At 36.9% G+C, this 26,807-nt stretch overlaps 2 protein-coding genes and 1 long non-coding RNA gene across 3 annotated transcripts; all 3 read right to left on the bottom strand.

Moving 5' to 3' along the window:
• Positions 1 to 9,015: 9,015 nt before the first annotated feature.
• LOC147477535 (uncharacterized) lies at positions 9,016 to 9,696 on the bottom strand. Its single transcript, XM_086586032.1, has one exon. The coding sequence runs from the start codon at positions 9,694 to 9,696 to the stop codon at positions 9,016 to 9,018; it is 681 nt and encodes a 226-aa protein (XP_086442158.1).
• Positions 9,697 to 14,253: 4,557 nt separating this feature from the next.
• On the bottom strand, positions 14,254 to 15,755 carry LOC147477534 (uncharacterized). The gene is made up of 3 exons (XM_086586031.1): positions 15,356 to 15,755; positions 14,916 to 15,284; positions 14,254 to 14,819 (listed from the first exon to the last, which is right to left on the bottom strand). Exons 1-3 carry the CDS (start codon positions 15,753 to 15,755, stop codon positions 14,254 to 14,256), a joined length of 1,335 nt encoding a protein of 444 aa, XP_086442157.1.
• Positions 15,756 to 19,642: 3,887 nt separating this feature from the next.
• LOC147477533 (uncharacterized) lies at positions 19,643 to 21,652 on the bottom strand. The gene is made up of 2 exons (XR_015208405.1): positions 20,370 to 21,652; positions 19,643 to 20,056 (listed from the first exon to the last, which is right to left on the bottom strand). It is a non-coding gene; the product is annotated as an uncharacterized LOC147477533 (long non-coding RNA).
• Between the last annotated feature and the right edge of the window lie 5,155 nt (positions 21,653 to 26,807).

The following is a 26,807-nucleotide window of genomic DNA, read 5'->3' as shown; positions in this document are numbered from 1 at the left end:
TTTTTCTTTTTAGGACCGTAGGAGCAACCCAATACATATGAACAAGCCCATATAATAGCATAAGCCCAAGTAACTAAACAAGGCCCATATAAGAAAACAAATCCAATAATATAACATACTCAATATTAATATACAAGGCCTAATAAATAATAGGCACAATACAATAAACAGGTGATAGACACGTAGATGTTACATATATCTACGCCCAATTTTATATTAGTTAGTCCGTTTAATTTATTCGTTTGACTTAATTAGTGTGTTTTTAGTGATTTTGCAGGATCGGAGTTGACTTGATTAAAAGTGTTGAAACTGTCGAGATTCGAAGATATTAGTGTGTGGAGGTATCCCATGTTGGTCAAGATATTGTTTGCGTGCATTGGATTTGGCATTGTTGTTTGCTAATGAGAATTTGGACTCGGTACCTTACTACCTTAACACCTGTCAGTAACAAGGCTATGGCTATGAGCATTTAGTAAATGCACATGAAGCCAAGATTTAAGTGAGCACGTGACCAGAAAAGGTTGATTTAATATGGACCATTGGTTGGACTTGTAAAGTTGGGCCAAACTAAGTAAACGAAGACACAAAAGAATTAATGGAAATGGGCCCATGGCTTATGGGCTTAAGTACACCACGTGATTAGCATCCAAAGTGAAAGCTTGTGCTTTTGTTATAACCGACACTCCTCAAGTTACAAGACCAGCCCATGTGCGCCAAGATAGACCGGTTCAATAATTAACACCCAAGCCTTCAATCTATCTAATCCACCTCAACAAGTTTAGAACCGGCACCACCAGATAAGTCCTTTAGTCTCCATCTCTCTCACGAACAGGAGCAAAGTTCCCCTTTAATTTTGGCGATCAAATCGAATTCGAAACACTTGCGACCGAATTAGAAACTTCTAATTCCATTCCAAATCAAACACGGCCCTAACCAAATCTCTATATATACCAGTAAAAACCAAAGAAAAGGCGGAACAACACTCCAGAAGACCGAAACACAGAACAGGAAAGATAGAAAAGTGGAGTTCGAGTTAGTACGCGGATTAAAGCTTGGGGACAGAACGAATTGGAAGAGAAGACTTCAACGCGAGACTACGGTTTTTGCAATGATTAATTCATCTATTAATTTCGTTTTTCTGTTCATTGTTATGTATAGCTAAACTCCAAGTCTAGGGCAGATGAAACCTTAGGCTAATGTTTGTGTTTTTTGGGATTAATTTCGATGATTTCCAGTTAGTTTAAATTGCTATATTCTTCTAGTTTCATGTATTGATAGCTAGCTTATATCTTTCATATAGTATGTCACGCATGCTTTATAGTTCGATATTAAGTTGCTATTAGTTAAGCCTGTTTTAACTGTTGACATCAAATTTAGATATTATTCGTGCCATAAAAAGACTTGTAATCTTTTGAGTTTGATCTGTAGTGCTGAAACTTTAGAAGATACATGTTTAGTTAAGATTATCACGATCATATCATCGAGAAAGCAAGGGTTATCTTTCCCTCGTGCTACTCGTATTAAATCTGGAACATTAAAATTACTCTTAGAAATATAAACAGAAGTCTACGGTGGATTCTATAGTCCTAGAGTTCTCTCTATTTGATAAAACCCAATTATTTTAGTTATAGTTTTTGTAGTTTAAATAGTTTAGTGAGTAGTTAATTTCAATTTTCCATAAAAAAAATATTGTCTGAATTAGTTAAGTATAATTTTAATACTCGTTTGTCCTAAATAGCAATCCCTGTGGGATCGACCCGTTTGCCGTCACAACTATTTTCAACGATAGCTGTGCGCTTGCGGTTTAATTAGAGTTAGATTAATCTATTAATTTAGACCGACTAATTTCCTATCAAGTTTTTGTAATACCCCCAAACTTACATTTTGCTAGTCCTCGAACAAAACTAAAACTAAACTAATAACAAAAACAAAAATCCTAACTCACTTTCATAGGAATCATGATTACACTTAGCATGTGTAACAAGCCTTTTAAACCCCTAGTGGACGAGTTTAGTCTCGTGAAGGTTTTCAGAAACGGTACCCACAAACATTAACATAGCATAACCAATGGTGATATAATTTTCTCGGAGATAAAATCTTTTTCGCCCACTACTAAACAAGTTCAAAAATCAGCAATTGTCACAGTTTACATCATCATCACCAAGACTCATCACTACTTCCAAAGATAGAAAAGATTTACTACTACTCCAAACCAAAGCGTGTGTGTGTGTTTAGCCAAACTAATACAAGCTCATATCCAAGTAACGGAATTCCTAACTTACTATCCAAAGAATATATCAACTCCAATCCTCACCATTCATACACTCACAAGAAAGTCTCTCTTTTAGATAAGTTTTCAATTTTACCTCTGTATGTAGGGAAATGAGTAAAATAATAGAACATCCCACATACTTAGCTAGAAAGTCGGACTTATGAAATTTCAAAAACAAATTAGTCTCATGGAAAGAATGTCAATCACATGTGAAGTGTCGGGTCCTTCACTTTAGCATCCTCTCACCTATTCTACACTTCATATCATACTTTTTGTGATAAGTCTGGGTATTAAGACGGGGCTTAGGATAGGTTAACAAGAAAAGGGTGAAAAGGATTCAAAAATTTCTGAGAATAAATTAAAGACCATCTTGTACTTGACCTTTATGGAAAAATTTCTTCACTTTGTAAACTACATTACTTGACTTTCTCACTACTTCTGCTCAATGATTTCTCTTTCTTTTTCCTTTCCTTTTATATATATATATATTTCTTTTCTATTGAATCACTTTGAGCAAAATGAATGATTTTCTTCATTTGATTTTGGTAAATTTTTCCTTCAGAATCTTCTTCTTCTAGCTTTCTCATTAGTCCTTTAGAAATCCTCAAAAATATGGGTAAGACTAATAATATGGGTTTACACTCCTTATTTGGAGTTGGGTTAAGGATAATTGGTTTAAGAAGAAAAGGCTTGATATATAAGGCTCAAAAGGGTTAACATGATGATCCTACTAGGTGGTATAAATAAAGGCTAATTGGTTCACTACTTGACTTATCTGTAACGCCAGTATTTAAAATACGTATTTATTTATTTATTTATTTAATTATTTATGTAATATTTGATTGGATTGGATTTGGGATACGCGGGCCTGATTTATGGGCCCAAGTCTGTATTGGGCTTGGGTTTCAAACCCAAGTATATAATCATATTGTTCTAGATAATAGGGTTTTTAGAGAATAAAAAATAATAAAAATGGAGGCGGCTTGTTTGCTCGAGTGTTGGAGCGCGACGATTCGGATTAGGAGGGATTCGTCAAGCTGTTCATTAAGGTGAGTAGTTAGTTTTTAGTTTTTCTACTTCACCGGTATACAGAATCGTTTTATCGTTCATTCTTCTTCGTCATGTCTCGTTACTATTAAACTAGTTATATATGGGTATATTGTTTTGGAGTTATTAGTGAAACTGTCGGAACTGTTGGAACTCGGAAGTCATCAATGGCGACGTCGCGAGTCCAACAGCAAGGAATCGTCCAGTATTTTTATTTGAACATTTATGATTATATTTACTGTGTTGTGGGGTTGGGTTATTAAGTGAGTTTAGAATCGATTGTTAGTGGGCTGTTGAAGCTCTATTCAAGCTTTGAACAGGCGCGAGCTCGAATTTGTATTGCCTACCTTTTTGTTTGTTTGTTTGGTGGGTTATGCGGCTATTGTTCTAGTTGGATTATGAGGATTGATTGAGGTTGGGATATCGACTTGGGTTGTTGGTTTACTGGGCTGTTGGAAGCTTGAACCGTTGTTAATGGCGGCCAGAGAATCGCCCAGGGGATTTGATTAAATGAACTGTGGTGGTGTTGGATTGGACGATGTTGGGTGGCTAATGTAGTGTGTAAGGGATGCAAATGGGGGTGTTGCAAGCTTGGAGAAAGCCGTTAATGGCGGCGAGAAGCTTCCAGATCCAGTTTTGGGTTGAAGATTTTAAATTCAAGAATGGAGTTTTAGCTTTTATTAAAGTTGTAGGGGTTGTCGCGGGGATCAAAACCGTGGGCTTGAAATGGGTGGTCGAGTGGAGGTCGACGGTGGTCGATCCGGTGGTGGAGGCTGTTGGAGGGAGAAGATGACTGTTGACTAGTTGGGCTTGGGCTTTGGACCAAAGCCTTAAGTATGGTTTTGTTTAGGCCCGATTCTATTTTAAGTTGTTAGGCCAGTTCTAGATTAAGTTCTATGTGCCAGTGTTAATTGGTTTAGTTTGGGCCCAGGTTAGGTTAAGTTGTTTGGACTAAAACTAATTGGTTTTGTCATGGGCCTTAGTTAGTTTTTGGGCCCAATTTTAGTTTGTTTTGTTTTGGGCCAGTTCTATTAGTTTTCTTTGGGCCGGTTTCTAATTTATGTGGGCTGGTCCTTATGTCCCCAATTGGGTCAAGTGGAATAAATAAGTTGGTTTTAGACTTTTGGGTTCTAAGGTTTGGGCTTGGCCAGTTGGGTCCGAACCATTACCTTGGTCATGAGCCCATGAGCCATGCACCTTTGACCTTAGCCATGAACCATGGCTATGACCATGAACTTGTTGATCATGGAAACGACAGTTTGACTTGGACAATGATGCGTTGACTTTGACCTTTGACCATTGACCGTTGATTTTGACCATTGACTGTTGACTGTGGAATATTGACTTTTTCCAGTTTTTCATATATTTAAGAATATGGACAAATGTAGTAATAAAATATTGTCGAAAAGGGTATAATTTGGTTGTCAGTATCTAAGAAAGATTTGACATTGATATTGTGTATATTTTGACCCGTGATGAGATAGAAACTTTAGGAGATATAATAATTCCTAAAATGCTATAAAAATGTTATGCGATACGCTGGAAGTAATTGTGACATTATATAATATATTGGGATATATATATTAAATGCAATAGTTGTGGAGAAATAAATGTATAAACCCTCCATTATTTTATCTGTGAGATGCTAGTAGAGTATTTGTGGATATTTCCCACGGGAGTGTGGCATAGTGCAATAATACATTGGCACGTGAAAGAATGAAAGTGGTTACTAAATATAATTGAGATATTTCTAAATATTGTGGTTTAGTGCAATAATGTATTTGACCTGCACGTGATATAGTGGAATTATTACGAGTCATAAATGTATGACACTTGAATAAACTACGTAATGAAAATCTTAGAACCTAGCTACCACAACTCATGTGATTTGGCCCTTCGGACGTTTCAGTGAATCTGAATGGCCCTTCTGGCGTAAGTAATGAGATTGGCCCTTCTGGCGTTTCAGTAAAGCTAAATAGCCCTTCTGGCGTAGCCGAATAGTGGCTTGATTATTCCGTTCGCAAAATTAGAATGAGATGCACGATATTTTATGCAGTATAATGGCAGTACTTACATAATGGCTTTCATGTGAGGGTTACCTGGTGTGCGGCGCATCCCGCTCAGGGTAGTTACGTACGGAGTGGTTCATTATGTAAGGGGAGGCATGTGGATGTACATGTTCGGCGTTAGGAAGCGATTGTGGTAGCCAGGGAAACTAGGTAAGACATAGATACGATGTGATTTTTAAGGACACGCAAAGAAAGCTTTAATTAATATAATTATGGTAATATGTTGGTTAATGATGTATCTTAGATAGATGATTGTATATGGTTTTGCAAAAGTGTAGGTCAAACTAATTACTTGGGCAAAGACGACACACTCTGTAATTGAGCATGAAATGCGGTAAGTATAGAATATGCTTGGTTGGTTATAGTTTAGTTAGAACCTAAGGCGCCTCGTGGAGGAACTAAATGCCTTTTTATTATGCGTATGGTTTGTTGTGTGGTTAGTGGGAAGTTAAAGGCCTCGATTGGAGGAACTACCTGCCTTAATTATTGTACTTAAGGATGTTGTATTAGTCGTTGGAAGTTAAGGCGCCTCGGGAAAGAAACTAACTGCCTTATGGATTGTGTATGTATATGTATAAGTATATGTTGTATTTTAAAGCTACTCACACCAGTATTTTTATAATGCTGACCCGATTTGCATGTTTGCTTATCGGGTGTGTTCATTAAATGAACATATTTAATAAGTCTTGACAGGTTTAGTGTTGAAGAAGGTTGGTTTCTGCTTGTGGTTTGCGTTAGCATTGTATTTCAGGATACGTTTTGTTTTTCCTTGAGGTGATATAGATTTTCAGTCCAGACAATGTTTTTGTATTTTCATTTGTAATTTAATTAAAGAGTTATTGAAAAGAGATTTGTAACATAATCTTATTTGTGAATTTTTGCAATGAAGAGGACTTTTGTTTAAGTTAAAATTTTTATTGGTTTTTAATTATCCGCATATTTAAACTATTTATGGGTTTTTGGAAGTGGAGAGTGCGTCACACCTCGGAGATCGAAGAGTCGGGAACAAATAATGTTTTTCCGAATTCTGTCGAAATTCGGGGTGTGACATTATCAGTATGATATTCCGCTTCGAATAGACTACAAGACCTAATGGCTATCTCCCCAGTTGATGTCACTTCGTGATCGACCAAAACAAGAAAAAAAAAATGAGACTATACAACGAATTTCAGCACAGAAGAATGAATGAGTCAACTTGGACTCTGAATTTACGTAAAAACTCTCCAAGAAATTCAAAGGCTCAAGTCACATGGGTTAAGTCTCTATATTCCTCTTCTAGTTCACTAGGAGATTAAATTACTCTTCAATTTGACATGTATCAGGTGGCTAATAGTGCATATTCCACTTTGGCTTAGACTTTCATCAACAAAATCTATTTCTAGAGGTAGAAAATAGTCTAAAAGCAACAATGACTTCAAAAGTGACTCTTAACTTCATAGATTCCTTAAAAATCAGTGGCTTTAGAAATCTTTTTTTTTTTTTTTTTTTTTTTTTTTCTTCATAGAAAATCACCATTAATCATACCATGTTGGACATTTATTTTTCGCTAAACAAACATTTTGTTATCCTAGACATTGTCCTCAATGTTAACATAAATGCACAATTTAAAAGATAACAACATGGACAAGTAAAAGTATATAAGGAAAGAGGTTACCAAGAGTTCCAAAAACGAAAAATAATATCTTTGAGTCACTTGTAGAAATTAGTACCTCACAAAAAATATAACAATGATAATATAAAAGAGGAACCAGGTTACTACAATGACTAAAATGTGTCACGTGTCTCATCCCATAGAGTTACACGTCTCCAAAAAGGCAGAGAGAAGGTGCTAGAGTGGAATGCATGATACACGTGCACAAAAGACTCAACAAAAATAAAAACATGGGTTGCCTCCCATAAGCGCTACAGTTAACGCCTCTAGCGGACGAATGTTTCGCACACCCAATTCTAAGATTAGCACTTTGTCTACCAACTAAACACAAAATAAACGCCCCAAAATTCAAAAAATTCGACAGAGTCTCCTCTGTATTTTCGACATTTCATAAATATAAAACCTGTCATAACCTGAAAATCACAATAATATGTTTCTCATTGGTTAACCCAAATGGAGACTAGGGGCTAGAATGAAATATTTGGGAACAATGCGAAGCGACTCTTACCAAAGAAGAACAAAACCTAAAAACAACGAAAAACAAAACCTAAACTACTAAAGTATAAACATATTCATCAGATATCACTCAGATTATGACCTAATAATAATCAAATATTCCAATCTCAATCAAAAGATCATGTGAAGTTCAATTTAACTATGTCACCCCCAAACTTGTGCAAAACAACACTTAAACATACCATGTATCACCTAATAAGATATGCCAATGCAGTGCACTATAGGCTAACATGAGACAATGCACTTAACAAATAGTGAAAATGCCATGAGATCTTCGCAAATCTGACAACACTCTCAAGTCATCTTTTCTCACCCAAACGGTACGTACATTAGTTGGAAAGTGTCTAGGGTCTGTTTGTTTAAATCTTACTTTTCTTTTCTTAGTATGAGTCATAGGTAGACTATAGGCAGATTCCAAAGAAGAGTTATGAAGCGAATTAGATGTGACAAACTTACTAGGATGGTCATGAGGTGAAATACCTGATTGTGGAACTTGGTTCACAGAGTTACCCTGGTTTACACTAGTATTAGATTTATACCAAAACTGAAATGCTCATTTTCTAACCTGACAGTGATACTTAATATGCCCTTCACCACCACAATAATAACAAACAACAAGAGGCCTAGGACGTTCAATATGAGTAGTGGAAGGGGCAGTAGTTGAGACACGTTCTAAAGAAGATGGAGCTGACTTAGAACAAGTAATAAGACTATCGTGATCACTGGAACACTCCCCAACACTTGGGATTGTATCCAAAATTTCAACATCATTACACAGGTTTGGAAATGTCATATTCGAGTCGAAATTCTTCTTTAAAAGATCAAAATCAGTTTCAATACATTTTTGCCTTTCCTTGATCATGTCACACTCACGTTCCAAAGATTTATTCATATCACTAAGAGTTTCATTCTCCACTTTCAATTTATTAGCAACATGCATAAACTCATTAGCTTTGGAACTCAAAACAATGTTTTCACTCTCAAGAGATAGCATCCTGTCAGACAACTTCTCATTTTCCTCAAGTAATTGTTTATTTTTCTCTAACAACTCAAAATAATCCTTAGCAACTTTCTCATGAAAGTCATTCACTACAACAACACAGCTAGGGTCAAAACATGGAGTGGAAGTACTAGAGAGAGGGACGATGGAATTAGGACATGAAGAGTTAACTTCAAGAGTACTATCAAGAGAGAGTTCATCAGATAGAGTATGCACCACCGCTTTTAGTACATCATCATCATCACTATCAGACAACCAAAAATCATCATCCAAAATCAAACTAGCGTCATTATTAGTGCTTAATTGTTTGCTAGCAGTCTCGACCATATTAACCTCATATATATTCTCTAACTCTCTAAGTTGTTTGCTCACATCAAAAACATTAAGCTCGACTGTCATATTACCAAAAGAAACTTTCATGACACCATTCCTACAATTTATAATGGCATTAGTCAGTAATTTAAAATGGTCTACCAAGAATCACAGGAATATTTCCTTTAGAATTTTGGACAGGTTGAGTATCAAGAACCACAAAGTCCACTGGAAAATAAAATTTATCTACTTGAATCAAAACATCTTCAATAACACCACGAGGGATTTTAACAGATCTATCAGCAAGTTGTAATGTTATTGGAGTGGACTTAAGCTCTCCCAATCCTAATTGCATATACACATAATAAGGGAGTAAATTCACACTCTCTCCCAAATCAACTAAAGCTTGCTCTATCCTATGACTTCCTATAACACATGAAATGGTGGGACAACCTGGATCTTCAAACTTAGGTGGAGTTTTGTATTGAATGATTGAGCTTACTTGCTCTGTGAGGAATGCTCTCTTCTGCACATGCATCTTACGTTTCACAGTACACAAATCTTTTAAGAACTTGGCATAGGCAGGAACTTGCTTAATAGCCTCAAGAAATGGAATATTTATATGAACCTTTTTAAAAACATCCAAAATTTCATTAGATTGTATTCCTTTCGTTACTTGAACCAATCTTTGAGGAAAAGGAGCTTTTGGTATATAATGTGGCACAGGAATAGAAGGTTGCCTAGAAGCTTCACTAGCATGAGGACCACTAATATCACTCTCCTCACTTTCACGTTCTCCCAAATCAAACCTAACCTCTACCCTAGGCATCTCAACCTTATTATCAACATGTTTACCACTCCTAAGCGTAGTAATCGACTTTACTTGCTCATGGTGGTGCCATTGGCTCAAGTTAGAGCCTACCTCATGTTGACCATTTGGATTAGTTACTGGTTGACTAAGAAACTTACCCTTATCCCTCTCATTCAAAATATTAGCAGATTAAACCATTTGAACTTCCAACTTGGCAATGGATTGTGAGTTCGAGAACAATTGTTGTTTGACATCTTTTTGAAATTAAAAATTGGTCTGTGTTAACTGATTAATGGCTTCCTCCATAAGTGAAAGTTTCGGTGGTTGGGGTACATACTGTTGTGCTGGGTTGGAGTTACTAACTGGACTTCCCTGGTGTATACCTTTAGACCAAGACAAATTAGGGTTATTACGCCACCCTTGGTTATAACTATTATTACAAAAGGAGTTGTTGCTTGGATTCTGGTATGTGTTAAAGGCATTGACTTGTGCAGTCACGCCAGGGCAATTATCAATAACATGATCAAGACTATCGCACAAAAGACAACCAGGGGTCTCAACATTATTAACTTGAGCTAAAGATTTTGTCTCCTTTTCTAGCTCAAGAACCTCAACTCTTCTAACTCAGGCAGCTATTTTGGCATTCGCGTCAAAATCCTTATCAACGTGAAACATAGCATTCTTTGTAGTATTACTAGCCACCTTCTTAGGCTCACGACTAGTTTCCCACTGCTGAACCTTTTCAGCAACGTCTTCTAAAAAGACCATGCATTATCCACAGTCTTATTACAAAAATCTCCCGTACTCATGGTCTCAATCATGGCCTTAGAATTAAAATCAAGGCCCTCAAAAAAAATTTGTACCAGTCTACCTTTCTCAAGGCCATGGTTAGGACACTGCAAGAGTATGTCTTTGAATCTCTCCATACACTTCCACAATGACTCACCCTCATTTTGGCAGAAAGATGAAATTACTTTTCTAAAAGCAGTTGCCTTATGATTAGGGAAAAAATTCTTTAAGAATACAATGCATAATTTTTCCCAGGTCGCGATAGAATTAGATGGAAGAGTGTGAAACCAACTCTTCGCTTTCTCTTTCAAGGAAAATGGGAATAACTTCAATTTTATAGCATCGTCACTAAACTGTTGAAGCTTAACAGTCCCACAGATATCCTCAAATTCCCTTACGTGAAGATACAGATCTTCCTCATCCATTCCCCTAAACTTAGGAAGTAGCCCAAGTAGATTGGGGTTTAACTCGAAATGATTAGCATTGGTCGGTGGAGGAACGATGCAAGATGGTCAAGTTGTCCTAGTGGGATAGATAAACTCCTTAATGGATCTAGGTACTTGGGCAACAACTTCGTTATTATTGCCTCCTTCCATATTTATTTATTTATTTATTTATTTATTATTATTATTATTATTTTAAGACTCTATAGGACGACACCCTAACAAAAAGAAAACTAACTTAATACCTAAGACTATAATTAATGCAAACGATGCACACACACAAATAATATCAAATAATTTTATTTCAAACTAGATTGAATTTTCAATAATGTTTAATATATTTGCTCCTAAACCCAAATAACACGATTCCCTGTTCTTGTGCAAAAACACCGTCACTCGATCCACGTGTCAAAAGGGCTTTCCTAGTGAGCGGGCTAAACCTGTCCTAATGCAAGATGCCTAAGGCTGGTCAAATGTGAATTAACCTTTCTAAATGCAAGAAACAATAAAAACAAGCAAAACACACAAACAAACAAAGTCCAAGCCCACAAAGAAAAGAGACGTACCTCCGACGTGAGCCTTCGAGGGCTACTTGCGACGCCGGGCTGGGTGACGACAAGCAAGCAACTTCACAAAGTCCACAAGAAAATCACGACTATCAACTTTGTAAGGAAAAAAAAATTTTGCTTAATTATCTGCAAAAATAACTAAAATTAGACACGTAAACTATGAATTAATATAATTACAACTAAAATTAAACTACGAATCACGATAAATAAAATTTTAAAACTCAATTGTACCACTACAATCCCCGGAAGCGGCGCCAAAAACTTGATAGGAAATTAGTCGGTCTAAATTAATAAACTAATCTAACCCTAATTAAACCGCATGCACAGACTATCATTGAAAATAGTTGCGACGGCAAGCGGGTCGATCCCACATGGATTGCTATTTAGGACAAAAGGGTATTAAAATTATACTTAACTAATTCAGACAATATTCTTTTTATGGAAAATTGAAATTAACTACTCACTAAACTATTTAAACTACAAAAACTATAACTCAAATAATTGGGTTTTATCAAATGGAGAGAACTCTAGGACTATATAATCCACCGTAGACTTCTGTTTTTATTTCTAAGAGTAATTTTAATGTTCCAGATTTAATACGAGTAGCACGAGGGAAAGGTAACCCTTGCTTTCTCGATGATATGATCGTGATAACCTTAACTAAACATGTATCTTCTAAAGTTTCGACACTACAGATCAAACTCAAAAGATTACTCGTCTTTTTACGGCACGAATAATATCTAAATTTGATGTCAACAGTTAAAACAGGCTTAACTAATAGCAACGAATATCGAACTATAAAGCATGCGTGACATACTATATAAAAGATATAAGCTAGCTATCAATACATGAAACTAGAAGAATATAGCAATTTAAACTAACTGGAAATCATCGAAATTAATCCCAAAAAACACAAACATTAGCCTAAGGTTCATCTGCCCTAGACTTGGAGTTTAGCTATACATAACAATGAATAGAAAAACGAAATTAATAGAAGAATTAATCATTGCAAAAACCGTAGTCTCGCATTGAAGTCTTCTCCTCCAATTCGTTCTGTCCCCAAGCTTTAATCTGCGTACTAACTCGAACTTCACTTTTCTGTCTTTCCTGTTCTGTGTTTCGGTCTTTTGGAGTGTTGTTCCGCCTTTTCTTTGGTTTTTACTGGTATATATAGAGATTTGGTTAGGGCCGTGTTTGATTTGGAATGGAATTAGAAGTTTCTAATTCGGTCGCAAGTGTTTCGAATTCGATTTGATCGCCGGAATTAAAGGGGAACTTTGCTCCTGTTCGTGAGAGAGATGGAGACTAAAGGACTTATCTGGTGGTGCCGGTTCTAAACTTGTTGAGGTGGATTAGATACATTGAGGGCTTGGGTGTTAATTATTGGACCGGTCTATCTTGGCGCACATGGGCTGGTCTTGTAACTTGAGGAGTGTCGGTTATAACAAAAGCACAAGCTTTCACTTTGGATGCTAATCACGTGGTGTACTTAAGCCCATAAGCCATGGGCCCATTTCCATTAATTCTTTTGTGTCTTCGTTTACTTAGTTTGGCCCAACTTTACAAGTCCAACCAATGGTCCATATTAAATCAACCTTTTCTGGTCACGTCCTCACTTAAATCTTAGCTTCATGTGCATTTACTAAATACTCATGGCCATAGCCTTGTTACTGACAGGTGCTAAGGTAGTAAGGTACCGAGTCCAAATTCTCATTAGCAAACAACAATGCCAAATCCAATGCACACAAACAATATCTTGACCAATATGGGATACCTCCACACACTAATATCTTCGAATCTCGACAGTTTCAACACTTTTAATCAAGTCAACTCCGGTCCTGCAAAATCACTAAAAACACACTAATTAAGTCAAACGCATAAATTAAACGAACTAACTAGTATAAAATTGGGCGTAGATATATGTAACATCTACGTGTCTATCAACAGGCCCAATATAAAAATAACCATCAATGAAAAGCCCATAATCATCAAACTCCACCAATACTAAACGTTAAAACCCCGCCAATGACGCTAGTAATTAACCGGTTCCATTTTAATAGTAACAAACAATGAATTTGCATTAACTTTGGAATTTACCGTGTCAAACACCCATACCAAAAATTGTAATTACTAGAATACTTAAATAAAACAGATACCAACACTCGTCACCCATATCAGTCTACATCAATTATTCTATAGTAGCACTGAACTAACACGTGAAATGACCAGATTCTCCTTAGGTAAAATTCAGGGTCATTACAAGTTACAAGGCCTGAAAACAAAAATTAATAAACAATTTAGCACCACTTCTATTTTTCCATTCTTCCAGTACAAATTCACTCACACTACACTATAGTCCAACATATAAATTAAGAACCAGAAAATAACTTATACACTGTCCATAGTAATGGACAGTAAGTAAACAAAAATCAAAATCTTGGAATACACACCACATTTGGATTGACAATTTCTGCATACATATATTTTTCATCAAAAAGTATGATTGCAAAATCAAAGAGGATATATATATAATTAATCATGATCACTTGTATCCACAGACCACATTTACAAACAAAAAGGAGCTATTAGTCTGTTAGCTTATATCCTCCTATACAAAAAGATCGAACAAGGAGCTTAAGTAGTCAAGTCAGGCATTTGAAGCCGCTCTCGCCGAGTTTTCTTCAAGACATCAAAAGCATCTATGATAGAATCTGTATCAAATTGTCTAGCAATATCTTTCTCAATAAACACGAGCAAAGAATTTGCTAGATAATTTAATCATCTTCCATCCAATTACGCAGCCTAGTCTTTACAATCCTCATTGCTGAAAATGCACATTCCGATGCAGTAGTTGAAATAGGTAAAGTCAACACAAGACGAATCAGTCTATCTATAAGATGATAAATTGTTGACTTTCCTGTTTCTACTAAAACTTGACACAACTTGGAAATGGTTGACAAATTTTGAAACTCAGAGTGTACGAGAATGTCATTCTCATAGTTTTGCAACTGGTATCTCAAATGGAACTTTTCTTGCTCGGTGAAATCCATCGGATAATAATTATTTGCAAGCTCGCAAATATCATTAATTTTGAATGATCTATAATTGTTCCTAGGATCTAAAGTCGAGCTAAGAACAAACAATCTCATTACTTTCTCCTTAAACCTGTGATTTAATTCTTGCAGCTGTGAATCAATTGTACCCATGAAAATTTCAACTCGAAAATGATGCCCATTAGTAAGGTAATCTTGAGTACGACCTCGTCCTCGACCTCCCATGTAAATACCAGCCATATCAGGAATGAGTATATGATGATCTCTACAAAACAACTCAACTTTCGCTAAAAAAGTAACCCAACCATCAGCTTATAATTTTTGAATAAGTATTTTGGTTGAGGACACCAAGTGGATTGCATTCAATATATCTTGTGAATTGCGTTGCAAAGCTTGGAAAAGGTCATCAATAATCTCCATGATTTCCCTCATAAGATGGAGGATAAATACAAACTCAAAAGTTGTAATTACATCATACACTTCATCCGCCTCTACACATTGACTTGTTGTCGCTCCATCATCAATTACCTGACTTAAGATTGTACAATTTGCGCTAAACAACGTTATCAAGCTGGAAATGGAACCCAAATGCGAACCCCATCGAGTAACTCCTGGTCTTTTCAAAGTTGTTACTTGGTTTTTCCCACTGCCAGTTTCAAACTCATCATTAATAGCAAGCAAGTGTGCAATTTCAACAGCTCTAGCATCTCTCAACTGATCATTTCTTTTGCAGGAGGCACCAACTACATTGACTACAACATGCAAGTGGGAAAAAATTTGCCAAATAGGTTTAACATCTTTAGCTACTGCAATTAGTGCTAACTGGAGACGGTGAGCAAAACAATGGACATAGTACGCAAAAGGACACTCAAAAATTGCCAAATAGGTTTAATATCTTTAGCTACTGCAATTAGTGCTAACTGGAGACGGTGAGCAAAACAATGGACATAGTACGCAAAAGGACACTCAATAGAGAATAAAGCTTCCAACCCAGCCACTTCACCAAGCATATTACTCGCACCGTCATATCCTTGCCCACGAATATTTTGCACACTAAGTTCATGGCGAGAAAGGACTTTGCATATTGCTTCTTTCAAAGTTGCCGACATGGTATCTTTCACATGAACTATATCAAAGAAATGCTCCCGCACTAAACCATGTTTATCGACGAATCTCAAAACAATTGCTATCTCACTAACCTCTATGTATTCAGAAATTTTCATACTGATAATACATAGAACATAATAGTTCTTTAAAACCTTTGGCGGGGCAACTACCCCCCTCTGCCCCCCTGTCTCCATCTATTAATCCACCCCCAACTTGGATATATTTTTCCCGGATCAAGTGATGAGTTTGACAGCTAATGAGAAAAGAGTTTGCCAAATTCTAAAATGGTACCAAGCCGTGGCAAATAGCCTGTTAAGTGGGAAAATGTGGGTTTGCAGCGGGAAAATTGGCTTATCAAGCACTTTGGAGGGACTACAGAAGCGAAAAATACTTGGGAACCAGACTACCCTGTTAAGAACAATTTCTAATAACTAAACCCATTTTACTGATCATTGCTGATCTTTTCATATAACTATCCATGCTAATGTTAATGAAAAAAGGCCAAGCAATTCCAACTACTTATGTTTGTGTCAAAATAGTCAACCCACTCAAACCTACCACTAGCAGCAAAAGGTTATGTGAAGCAAAATAATGCTCATATGGGTAGGGGCTGTCAATTGATCGGTTTGGGCTGGATTCTGGAAAATCCAAACCCGAATCGATAAGAAAATTGGAAACCCGAAATCGAACTAAACGGATAATATTATATTTCATCCGAAATTGAACCGAACTAATAAGATATATTGCAAACCAAAACCGAACCGACCCGAACCAAAAAACTATAAAATCAATTAAATTCTAAATTAAATCGATTAATTTCAGCCACACAATTGATAAACATATACAAAATTAATCATAAATATTACTTAAATGCTATCTTATCAGTTCGGGTTCATTTCGGTTCGATGGAGGGCAAACCCAAAACCAAACTAATATCTTATCGGTTCAGTTCGGTTTTGGGTTGGTAAAGGACAAACCAAATTACTAAAACCCAAACTGTTTTTTCAGTTTGGTTCGGGTCGGTTATCGGGTTATCAAAACCCATTGACAGCCTTACATATGGGAATCAAATCATTTCTTATATGTTTGTGTAGTGAAGTTTATATATAAATTATGTCACTGTAGGAAGTATGTTAGACCTCTCAATGCCAAAATCTTTAAATAAAGATGCTCCTAAAACAGAGAGGGATAGAGAGAACAACAATCAGACTACACTAGTTCTCCGATTGCAGTAGCAAAATGAAAAAGTAAATGAAAATAGAGCTACAGGTGGAAATTTACAAATGCTTATCCAGAAATTGATGTTAGTGCTCAACTCGAGGGAACAAAGTTCGACTCTATCAAATTTAGGTGGCTAATAAACAATATTTGGTGTCTTTCTCTAATTGAGAGAAGACAATGCATATCATTGATATATATAGTGATTACAATTAGGTTTAGGTTTCCAGTAGATAACCATACACAATTAATTAGGAAACTATGGCCATATATATAGGAAACTACTAATTACAAGAGACCGACACTACATTATCATTCGTATTACTCCCCCTCAAGGTGGAGCGTGTATGTGAGTAACGCCCAACTTGTGAACCAGAAGTTGGAATGGATGGCAACCTAATGGTTTGGTGAAAATATCCACAATTGATCAACAGATCGAGTATATTGCGGAGCAAAAAGGCGTGACTAAATCGTCTCACGAACAAAATGGCAATCAAGTTCAATATGCTTGGTCCTTTCGTGAAAAAATTGGATTCTCAGCAATATGAATAGCAACTTTATTGTCACAATGAAGAGAAATAGGTTGACAATGAACAATGCCAAGGTTAGCAAAGAGAAACTTCAACTATTGTAATTCAGAAGTGATAGAGGCCATAACACGATACTCTACTTCTGTGGAAGATCTTGCAACTGTTTTTGTTTCTTGGTTTTCCAAGATATGGGATTGGAACCAAGAAAAGTACAATAACCAATAGTAGAATGACGTGTTGTAGGACAACCCGCCCAATCAGAATCACGAAACCCACACAAGTGAAGAAAACTATATATTGGAAGAAAGAAAGATGCCTTTACCAGGAGAGCCTTTGAGATACCGAAGAACTTGTTGAGCAACATCCATATGAGTAGTACATGGTGCTTGCATGAATTGGCTCAATACATGAACAACATAAACAATGTCAGGCGTGTGATAGTAAGATATATTAAATGGCCAATAAGACGCCTATATGGGGATGGATCAGACAAGGGATCACCATTTGTAGGTGATATATAATTGAAGATTCTGCTCCATCGGAAAATCAGTGACACGACCACCAAGTAAACCAACATCTTTAAGAATATCCAAAGTATATTTCTGTTGATTCAAAAAAATCACTTGTTTCAAAAATGTCACTTCAATGCCAAGAAAATACTTTAAGCGCCCCAAATCTTTAATATAAAACTGTTGAGCCAAAAAATTCTTGAGATAATTGATTGCATGAAGATCAGTTCCAATAACAATAATGTCATAAACATAGACCAAGACATAAACAGACGAGGAGCTAGAGACTTTACTGAAAAGTGAGTAATCTGCATTGGACTGTGAAAAACTTGCAGTTTTCAAAGTGCTACAAAACTTTGCAAACCATTGTCGGGATGCCTGTTTGAGACCATACAATGATTTGTGAAGTTTACATACTTAGTTCTCCCCTTTACGAGCAAAGCTAGGAGGAAGAGACATGTAGACTTCCTCATACAAATCACCATGTAAAAAAGCATTGTTGACATCAAGCTAGTGTACATGCCAATCTTTAACTGTTGCAATAGATAAAAGTGCTCGAACAGTCACAAGTTTGGCTACAGGAGCAAAGGTTTCATGATAATCGAACCCCTCAACTTGAGTAAATCCTTTAGCCACTAAACATGCTTTAAAACGTTTAATAGAATCGTCAAAATTGTATTTGATCTTGAAAACCCACTTGCAACCAATGGGCTTTTTGTTTGGCGGTAAATGTGTGAGGCTCCAAGTTCCATTATTTTCAAGGCCGCAATCTCAGGAGCCATGGCATCATGCCAATATTTAAATTTCATCGCTTGAGAGAAAGATGTAGGCTCATCTGTAGAAGAAACCGCAGAAAGAAATGCTCTATGTGCAGTAGAGAACTTGTCATATGAAGGATAATGATGGAGAGGGTAATTAGCAGTACATGATTGCTTGGAGGCGGATGGAGAAGCTAGGTACTGTATAGCAGTAATAGTCCTTAAATTTCACAGGGAGATGACGGTCACGAGGAGGCGCGACTTGTGGTCCATGTTCAGGAGGAAGTGAAAGATCAATTGGGATATGTGAAGGCAGTTCGTTTGGTGGAGGTAGAGTGGGGTTTGGAGCTGGAGTTGTTGGTAATTGAGTGTTACCAACATCTTTTGAGTTACTCCAAGCTGGTGTTTGTGGTAGATTGGGTGACGAAGGCGAGTGCAAGGAGGAATCAGGGGTAGGAAAATCAAGAAGAGGTAATGGTGTAACTGGAACCATGGAAGGTGATAGAGAACTTGATGGACTCGTGTCTGTGAATTTGTGACTAATGCGAGGATTACGTGCAAAACACAAACAACCAAAGACTCTCAAGTGTGCATATGAGGGTGGCTGACTAAGGATTACTTCATGAGTAGTTTTACCAAACAATAGGGGCGTGGGTAATTTATTAATGGGATAGGCTGCCACAAAAATACATTAAAAGTCGGTGGTAAACTGGATTGGAAATGTAAAGCACACGCAACATCAAGAAGATGGCGGTGTTTCCTTTCAACAACACCATTTTGTTGGGGTGTGTACACACAACTATGTTGGTGAATGACACCATGATGAGAGAAAAATTGTTGCATTTCCTCGGAAAGAAACTCAAACCTATTGTCATAACAAAATTTTTGGATTTGTGGAATGAAAAGATCACCATGCCCTGAGTATACATGGCCAATAGATTTACTAAACTGAGTTTTCACCACAGCAAAAAAAGATTGCAAAAGCACCTTAGTGTCAAATTTCAATTGCATTAAATAAATCCATGTACAATGTGAAAAATCATCAACAATAATAGTAAGGAAATAACGTACACCAGTCAAAGAAACTTGAGAGAAAGGACCCCATATGTCACAATGGATTAACTGAAAAGGTTTCGTCGTTTTTATTGAACTAGAAGGGAAAGACAATCTTGATTGTTTTGCTTGGGGGCAAACATCACAAACATATTTCTTGGAACACTTAATAATGGGGAAACTAGCTAGTGGGTAATTCCTAAAGAGGACTCGATGATGGATGCCCTAAACGCCAGTGCCAGATATCAATGGTTGGGGTGCCAATCACTAAAGATGTAAAAGATGAGTGTAAATAATAAAGACCATTATGCACATTACCATGTCTAATCCTCTTCCTCGCTTGCAGGTCCTAAAAAACACAATGATCATATGGAAGAATGTCACTAAATACCGTAAAGATTTTGTTAATTGATCGACTCACTGACAACAAATTAAACTTGAATAAGGGTATATTGAAAACATGTACTCTAATTGAAAACCATGTGAAAACTAGACAATCCTGATATAAGTGACAAGTTCTTGGGAACCATCAGGGAGTTGCACATGTCTAATATGAGAACAAGGCAAGTATGAAGAGAAAATGGCCAAAGATGAACACATGTGGTTAGTCGCCCCTATATCAATAATCCATGCAGATGGTAATGGCGTTGAGAGGGCAATACCTGCAAGATTTACATTACCGCTACCTGATGCAAGCATTGCTAAGAGCTAATTGTACTGATCTTGTGTAATGAGAGGCGATGTGGCCATTGCCTTTTCATCATATGACTTTGCAGAATAATTAGTCGAAGAAGTCTGATTTCTCGGGTTCAGTTTCTTCATGGAGTGGATGCTAATCCGGATAGTCATGTAGCTTGTAACAAACATCCTTTGTGTGACCCTCAATACCACGCTAGTGTTCACAACATGATCTTGGTTTTCCTTTGTGACGATAATCCCCTCCGTTAGAACGATTTTTAGCACTTGCACTTAGACGATTGTAGCATAGTGTTAGGCTTACTAGAGTATGCAGCTATGGAGATTGGACTTGACGTATCAGCCTGATTGACAGAGAGAGCATTAGATTCTGGAGTATGCACAGAAAAGTGTTGTAGTTCTTGTTGTTTCTCTGCTTGTCGAACCAAAGAGTATATCTTGGTTGTGCTAGGAAAAGGATGTATCAATAGAATTTGGCTGCGAAGTCCTCTGTATCGATTGTTGAGCCATTGTAGGAATTCTATACCACGGTCTTGATCATATGGTGTTGTATTAGTCTTCCCATGTCCACATGTGCAAGCTGGGATATTTCTAAGAGAACTCAATTCATCCCAAATCGCCTTCAACTTTGTGAAATAAGTAGATAATTACATGTCTTCTTGTTTCAGTGAACCCGATTGCTTAAGCTGAAAAATCTTTGGTGCATTTGTTTGAGTAAAACGTTCCTCTAAATCTAGCCAAATTTCTCAGGCATTAAGTGCATAAAGTATACTACCACGAAGATGACTCTTGGTGGAGTTAATAATCCAAGAGCTAACAAGGTTGTTACACTTTGCCCATTGTTGAAATTCTTGCGGATCTGTAGGTTGCTCTATAGTGCCATCAACAAACCCAAGTTTATTCTTGGCTCTTAACGCCATGGTCATGGCTCTAATCCATGTGCCATAGCTATCGCCGTCAAGAAGAGGAGTTACCAAAACAACTGTAGGATTGTCTGAGTGAGTGATGGATGTATGAAGGTTGATGGATTTGTGGTTCCATTGGATTTGTTGCACTAGTCGAAACGCCAACGTACTGTTGATGAAAGGAGAGATCCGATTGATGTTGATGTTATGGAGGTGTTGGTTGAAGTGCTAATACTTGATTCAGTAGAATAAGATGAAGACATGATTATGGATCTTAACTATGGCTCCAATACCATATCAAATTTAGGTGGCTAATAAACAATATTTGGTGTCTTTCTCTAATTGAGAGATGACAATGCATAACATTGATATATATAGTGATTACAATTAGGTTTAGGTTTCCATAGATAACCGTACACAATTAATTAACAATTAGGAAACTATGTCCATATAGGAAACTACTAATTACAAGAGACCGACACTACACTATTAGTTGTATTAGACTCCACACTTGATCAACAAAATTTATCCAGCAAAAACCAAAAATACAAATGTTGATCTAGAAATTGATGCTAATTATTTGGGTGAGAATTCACCTAAACACATCAAAGAATCTGTTGGAGAGGTAGTTGAGGAAATGGAGAGACTGTACTGTTAACGTATCTAGATTGCTAATGGAATCAAATCTCAAAAGCATGCAATTCTTTAGTCATAAATGAATCAAGTTCCTTGTTTCCTATGGAATATAATTTCCTTAATAGTTGAAATATTTCCCTCATTGTTTAAAATCTTATCAATGTCTTTATATGGAAAACTATCTTGCCATATTTGTATTTATTTAAATCGGAATATGCTATATTAAGCTTAGTGGGGCTGATTATGTTGGACGCGCATGTAAAAACACTAGTTGGCAATGTAAGTAGGCCACACTATAGCGCAACACAAATCGATCACCTTAGTGGGCAACGCATGCAAGTAGGTAGCTACTGGTAGGGAATCGGGTCGTCTTGACCCGAATTCGACCTGAACCGAATCCAATTCGGGTTGGGTACGAGTTATAGCCAGTCAGGGTTTGGGAAAATAATAAATTATGCAATTAAATATAAATTTCTAGTTATACCCAGTCGAGTTCGGGTTCAGATTCGATAGAAATATTTTAAAAAGTTTGGATTCGGATACTATGAATTTTTTTGGGTTTGGGTTCGAGTATTGCCATACCCGACCCGTACCTCGCCTTACAAATAGGCACTAGTGGGCAACACCCACTATGTATCCCTCAGTACCCCAACGGTGGTTCTTGTGATGTACTAATATAGTGGTACATACACTAATTCAGAAACTTTATAGCTAGCATAAAGCACCAATTAGTATCAGGGGTGGTTCTGAAAGAGAGTTTATAACTATTTAGTACCACGAACTTTCATTTTTTTTCCTAAATGGTAGCGTACGTACTTTTTTTCTCGCATATTAGTACCACACGTACTCTCAATTTGCTTCAATTTTCAATTTGTTTGCCATCTCAATCCGTCTGATTTCCATAACGGCGAGCTCATCACGTGATTAAGAGGCTTTAACTATTAGTACCACAAACTTTCCCATTTTTTCCTAAATGGTACACGAACTTTTTTTCTCGCCTATTAGTACCACGTACTCTTAATTTACTTACGATTTAGTACCTTAGTACATTTATATGACTACAATATTCTTATGTCTTTAATTTCAAAATTGACACTCCCTCACTTAAGTTATTAAGTCATCTAACACGTCCCAATAGAGTGAATCTGATCGACGGTGATTATAAATCTTATTCATCCACTAGCACCCGACCTTCTTTTAGATAAAAAAAAAGTTTTGGTTAGTAGCGGCGGGAGTAGATGTGGATGCAAAAGATACACTTAGTTGCATATTAGAAAAAATAAAATAAAATAAGGAGGGACATTTTGGTCAGATAAATATATAAATGTATCAAACCGTAAATAATTGAAAAATCATGGTACCGATAGGCAAGAAAAAAAGTTTGTTGTACTAAATAATTAAAAACTCTACTCACCGTTATGGAAATCTGACGGATTGAGACGGCAAACAAACTAAGGTACTAAACTAAAGCAAATTGAGAGTACGTGGTACTAATAGGTGAGAAAAAAAGTACGGATGCCATTTAGGAAAAAAAATAAAAGTTCGTGGTACTAAATAGTTATAAACCAAATTCAAGTTTTCCGCATTGAGGAACTCGGTCCTTGCTTCATCGGGAATCGCAGACCCACCCAACTGCAGTCCTCTCTCCAGCATGCTACTAGTTTCGTCCAGGACGTTGCTCTGTAAAAAAAAATGCAAAACTAATTTAGTATTTACAATTTTAAAAGAGCAGAACTACAATTATCAAATCATAAAAATTAATCAGCTGAGTACTGGAACTAGGAAGTGTCTGTAGGGAGAAATGAATAGGAAGCTCACGATTTATCATTGGAACATGAGTATTCATTTCATACCAATCCATGCAGTCAAACTGACACTCCTATGGATAAGTAGCCGGAGGTCCTCAATTTTGGGGTTGGATCATGTGATTCTCCCATGTGGTCCAATATGCCGATGCAAGATTCCATTTCACCTCGTACCCGCATCCGCAAGTAGTTATCATCGCGGCATTTGGCTGTGGAGGATTGGCGGGTATAAACTGCACGTGACCCAACTGACGCACCGCCCTACAAACAACGTAAAGCTCCACGACACCAAGAAAACATATAAATCCCTCAAAATAAGCAATCTCATCCACCGGGCGAGTAGCTCTGACATTGTTGTAAGGTCACCATTCAACCTGTTGTCATATGAGAAAATCAACCACTAATTACATACTCAATCGATCAATTAATCAATAAAATATTAAACAACCCCACATACTTATACTAAAACAATTTGTATCATCAAGAATCTTTCGATAACACTACAATGCATGTTTTATGTTAGCATAGTGTGGAGCGGTAATTGTGTGCCTACGACATCGAGGCTGGGCCAATTCATACTCTAGGTTTGGGATTGGCCTAAAACATGGAAAGTACTCATAGATTCACTCCTAGATTTATATAGATACATAGTTAAGATACTAATAAATAGATAAAATTAACATTGCAAGGATCCACGAAAATACTAAAGATTTACCTATAGGATAGTGAAATAGTCTGAAATGCCTTTCACTTTGGCACCTGTGGCAGCACCAAGACCGCGGTACAAAAATGCAAGTATTGTTGCACCCCACGCATAGTCTTTGATCTCGCTAAACTTCAATAACAACCTTAAGTAACAAACATGCACTGCAGTCCCAGACTTGTCGGGGAAGAGAGTACAACCAAAGAAGAATAACAAATAATCTCTGACAGCACGTTGTACCTCCCTCAAAGTCGACGTCTTCTTCACAGGTTTCCCTTTAATTTGTTTTAATATCACTATCATGTACCTTCCCGGCCATGTGATGTCTCAGGAATTCTAACCTTACTTTTGATATGAAGTGGTTGGCTTGCAACTCCACCTTAATGGCTCCCATAGATATATCAAGAGCGCGGTTCACCAGTTTCTCAGTTTGTTCCAACTCAAATCAGTGCTCCTTTACACGGCTCTTCCTCTTATCGAGACTCCTAGGATTTGGGAGATATCATCCTCTTATCGAAACTCCCTTATATGGCTTTTGACGTTTCCAATCAAACATGGGCTCGTCCATGTCTTTCCGACTTTGTTACCCGCTTTTCCAGTTCATTGTCATATGCATTGGCAACCTGTACTGCATCAGATAGTCATCTCCCCAAACGGCATATGAAATGTGTTGGTCTCCAGATGCCACCTCTCCATAAATGGAGAGACCAACACAGAATCCTGATGCTCGTATATTCCTATCATAAGATCATACAATCCCGTCCTTCTAAGCTCGTTTTCAAATCTAGGGGAGTTTTCAAATTCTAACTTTAGATTCCATTGACTTAATTTGGTTAGGTGCTGACCACATTTCAACGCTCCGCGCTCCTTCTAAAACAACAAAGAGTCAATGAGGAGCAGGTTTCGTAATAAAAAATTAAAGTACTAAGTGCATACAATATGATATTAATATTACCTACCCTTCCCAAACATCACGAGCCACGTGCACCGCATAGTCATACAGAAGTTGCTCTGTTCCACGTCCACACACTCTATAAGGGCAACCACCATATACAAGTTGGTACTCGTCTTTCTTGGATTTTCTCACAATATTTCCAAATGGACATACTTCCACCAGGTGCTTCCACTGTTTCCTCCACCGCATCTTCTTCCGAATCGTCATCCTCGTCACCTGACTCTTCCCCATCATCGACATCATCGTCGTTACCCGGCCTCTTCTTCACCATTGCATCCTCTTCCTCTTCCCCTTCCTCTTACTTATCCTCATCACCATCCTCCTTTTCCTCTTCGCCTTCACTATCACCCTCTTCTTCCTCATCATCACCTACATCTATCTACATTCTCCCAAGAACCATATTTACATCCACATCATCATCTAAATTTATATCATCATCTAAATCTACATCCTCATCTATAATACTGGGAACATTAGAAACTTTTTTCTCTTTCCCCATTCTTCTATTTTTTCTCTACAAACTCTAAATCACCTACATCTACAATTCTCGGATCGACATCATCTACTTTTCGATCCCCTCTATGGACGGATGCCGAGGTGCCCGTTACCTTTTTTTTTTCTTAGGCAGGTCACCTCGACCAGAACTACTATTCCCTCCACTAAGCAATTTCTTAGCACCTGTGTAGATGGTTTTTGCTACATTCTTCGATCGAGTAGGCATTGCTACAAAAAAATAGTAATAAATAACAATTATTAGTAACAAAAAATTTCAATCTAATAATATGAAAACAAGCTTCATCAACAAAACAAAAACGAAAACCAAACATAATCAATTACAGAGAGTCATACAATCTATTTTAAAAACCAATGAATATCGTACTTGACTATCTGCATTGTTTAAAATTTTACAAAACTACAATGCATCAATAATCTCATTTTGAAAAAAAAAAATACTACAATTAATACAATGATACAATACAATCAATTTGAAGTTTCCTACAATTTGCGGAAGCAAAAAGAAATCTTGAACAAGACACATATATTCTTGAACAAGACCCACAATACAATCACTAGGAACATGGCCTGGTTCTAAACGAGTACGAGTCACTAATTTAATTTGTGATTTCACAACACTTCACCGCTTCATACAAACTTTTTTTTTTTTTTTTTTTGAAATAACTAGGGGTTCAGACCCCAGACTTTATTTATCTCAGGTTCTCAAGTACAATATTCCTTCCTTATCCCTCGTGATCAATACATGCATTTTTTTTATCCATAGGGGGAATAAAGAGCAAAAAACCATTACATTCTTCTCTATTCAATTTCGATAGGTAATCAGCTACTTGGTTACCCTCCCAGAAAACATGGACAAAGGATAATTGATCAAACTTCAAACTCAC

This window comes from Coptis chinensis, chromosome 9 (genome assembly GCF_015680905.1).
Source record: "Coptis chinensis isolate HL-2020 chromosome 9, ASM1568090v1, whole genome shotgun sequence".
Lineage (NCBI taxonomy): Eukaryota > Viridiplantae > Streptophyta > Magnoliopsida > Ranunculales > Ranunculaceae > Coptis > Coptis chinensis.
Note: the sequence above shows the minus strand (reverse complement) of the source record. Positions and strands in the feature narration are given on the sequence as shown.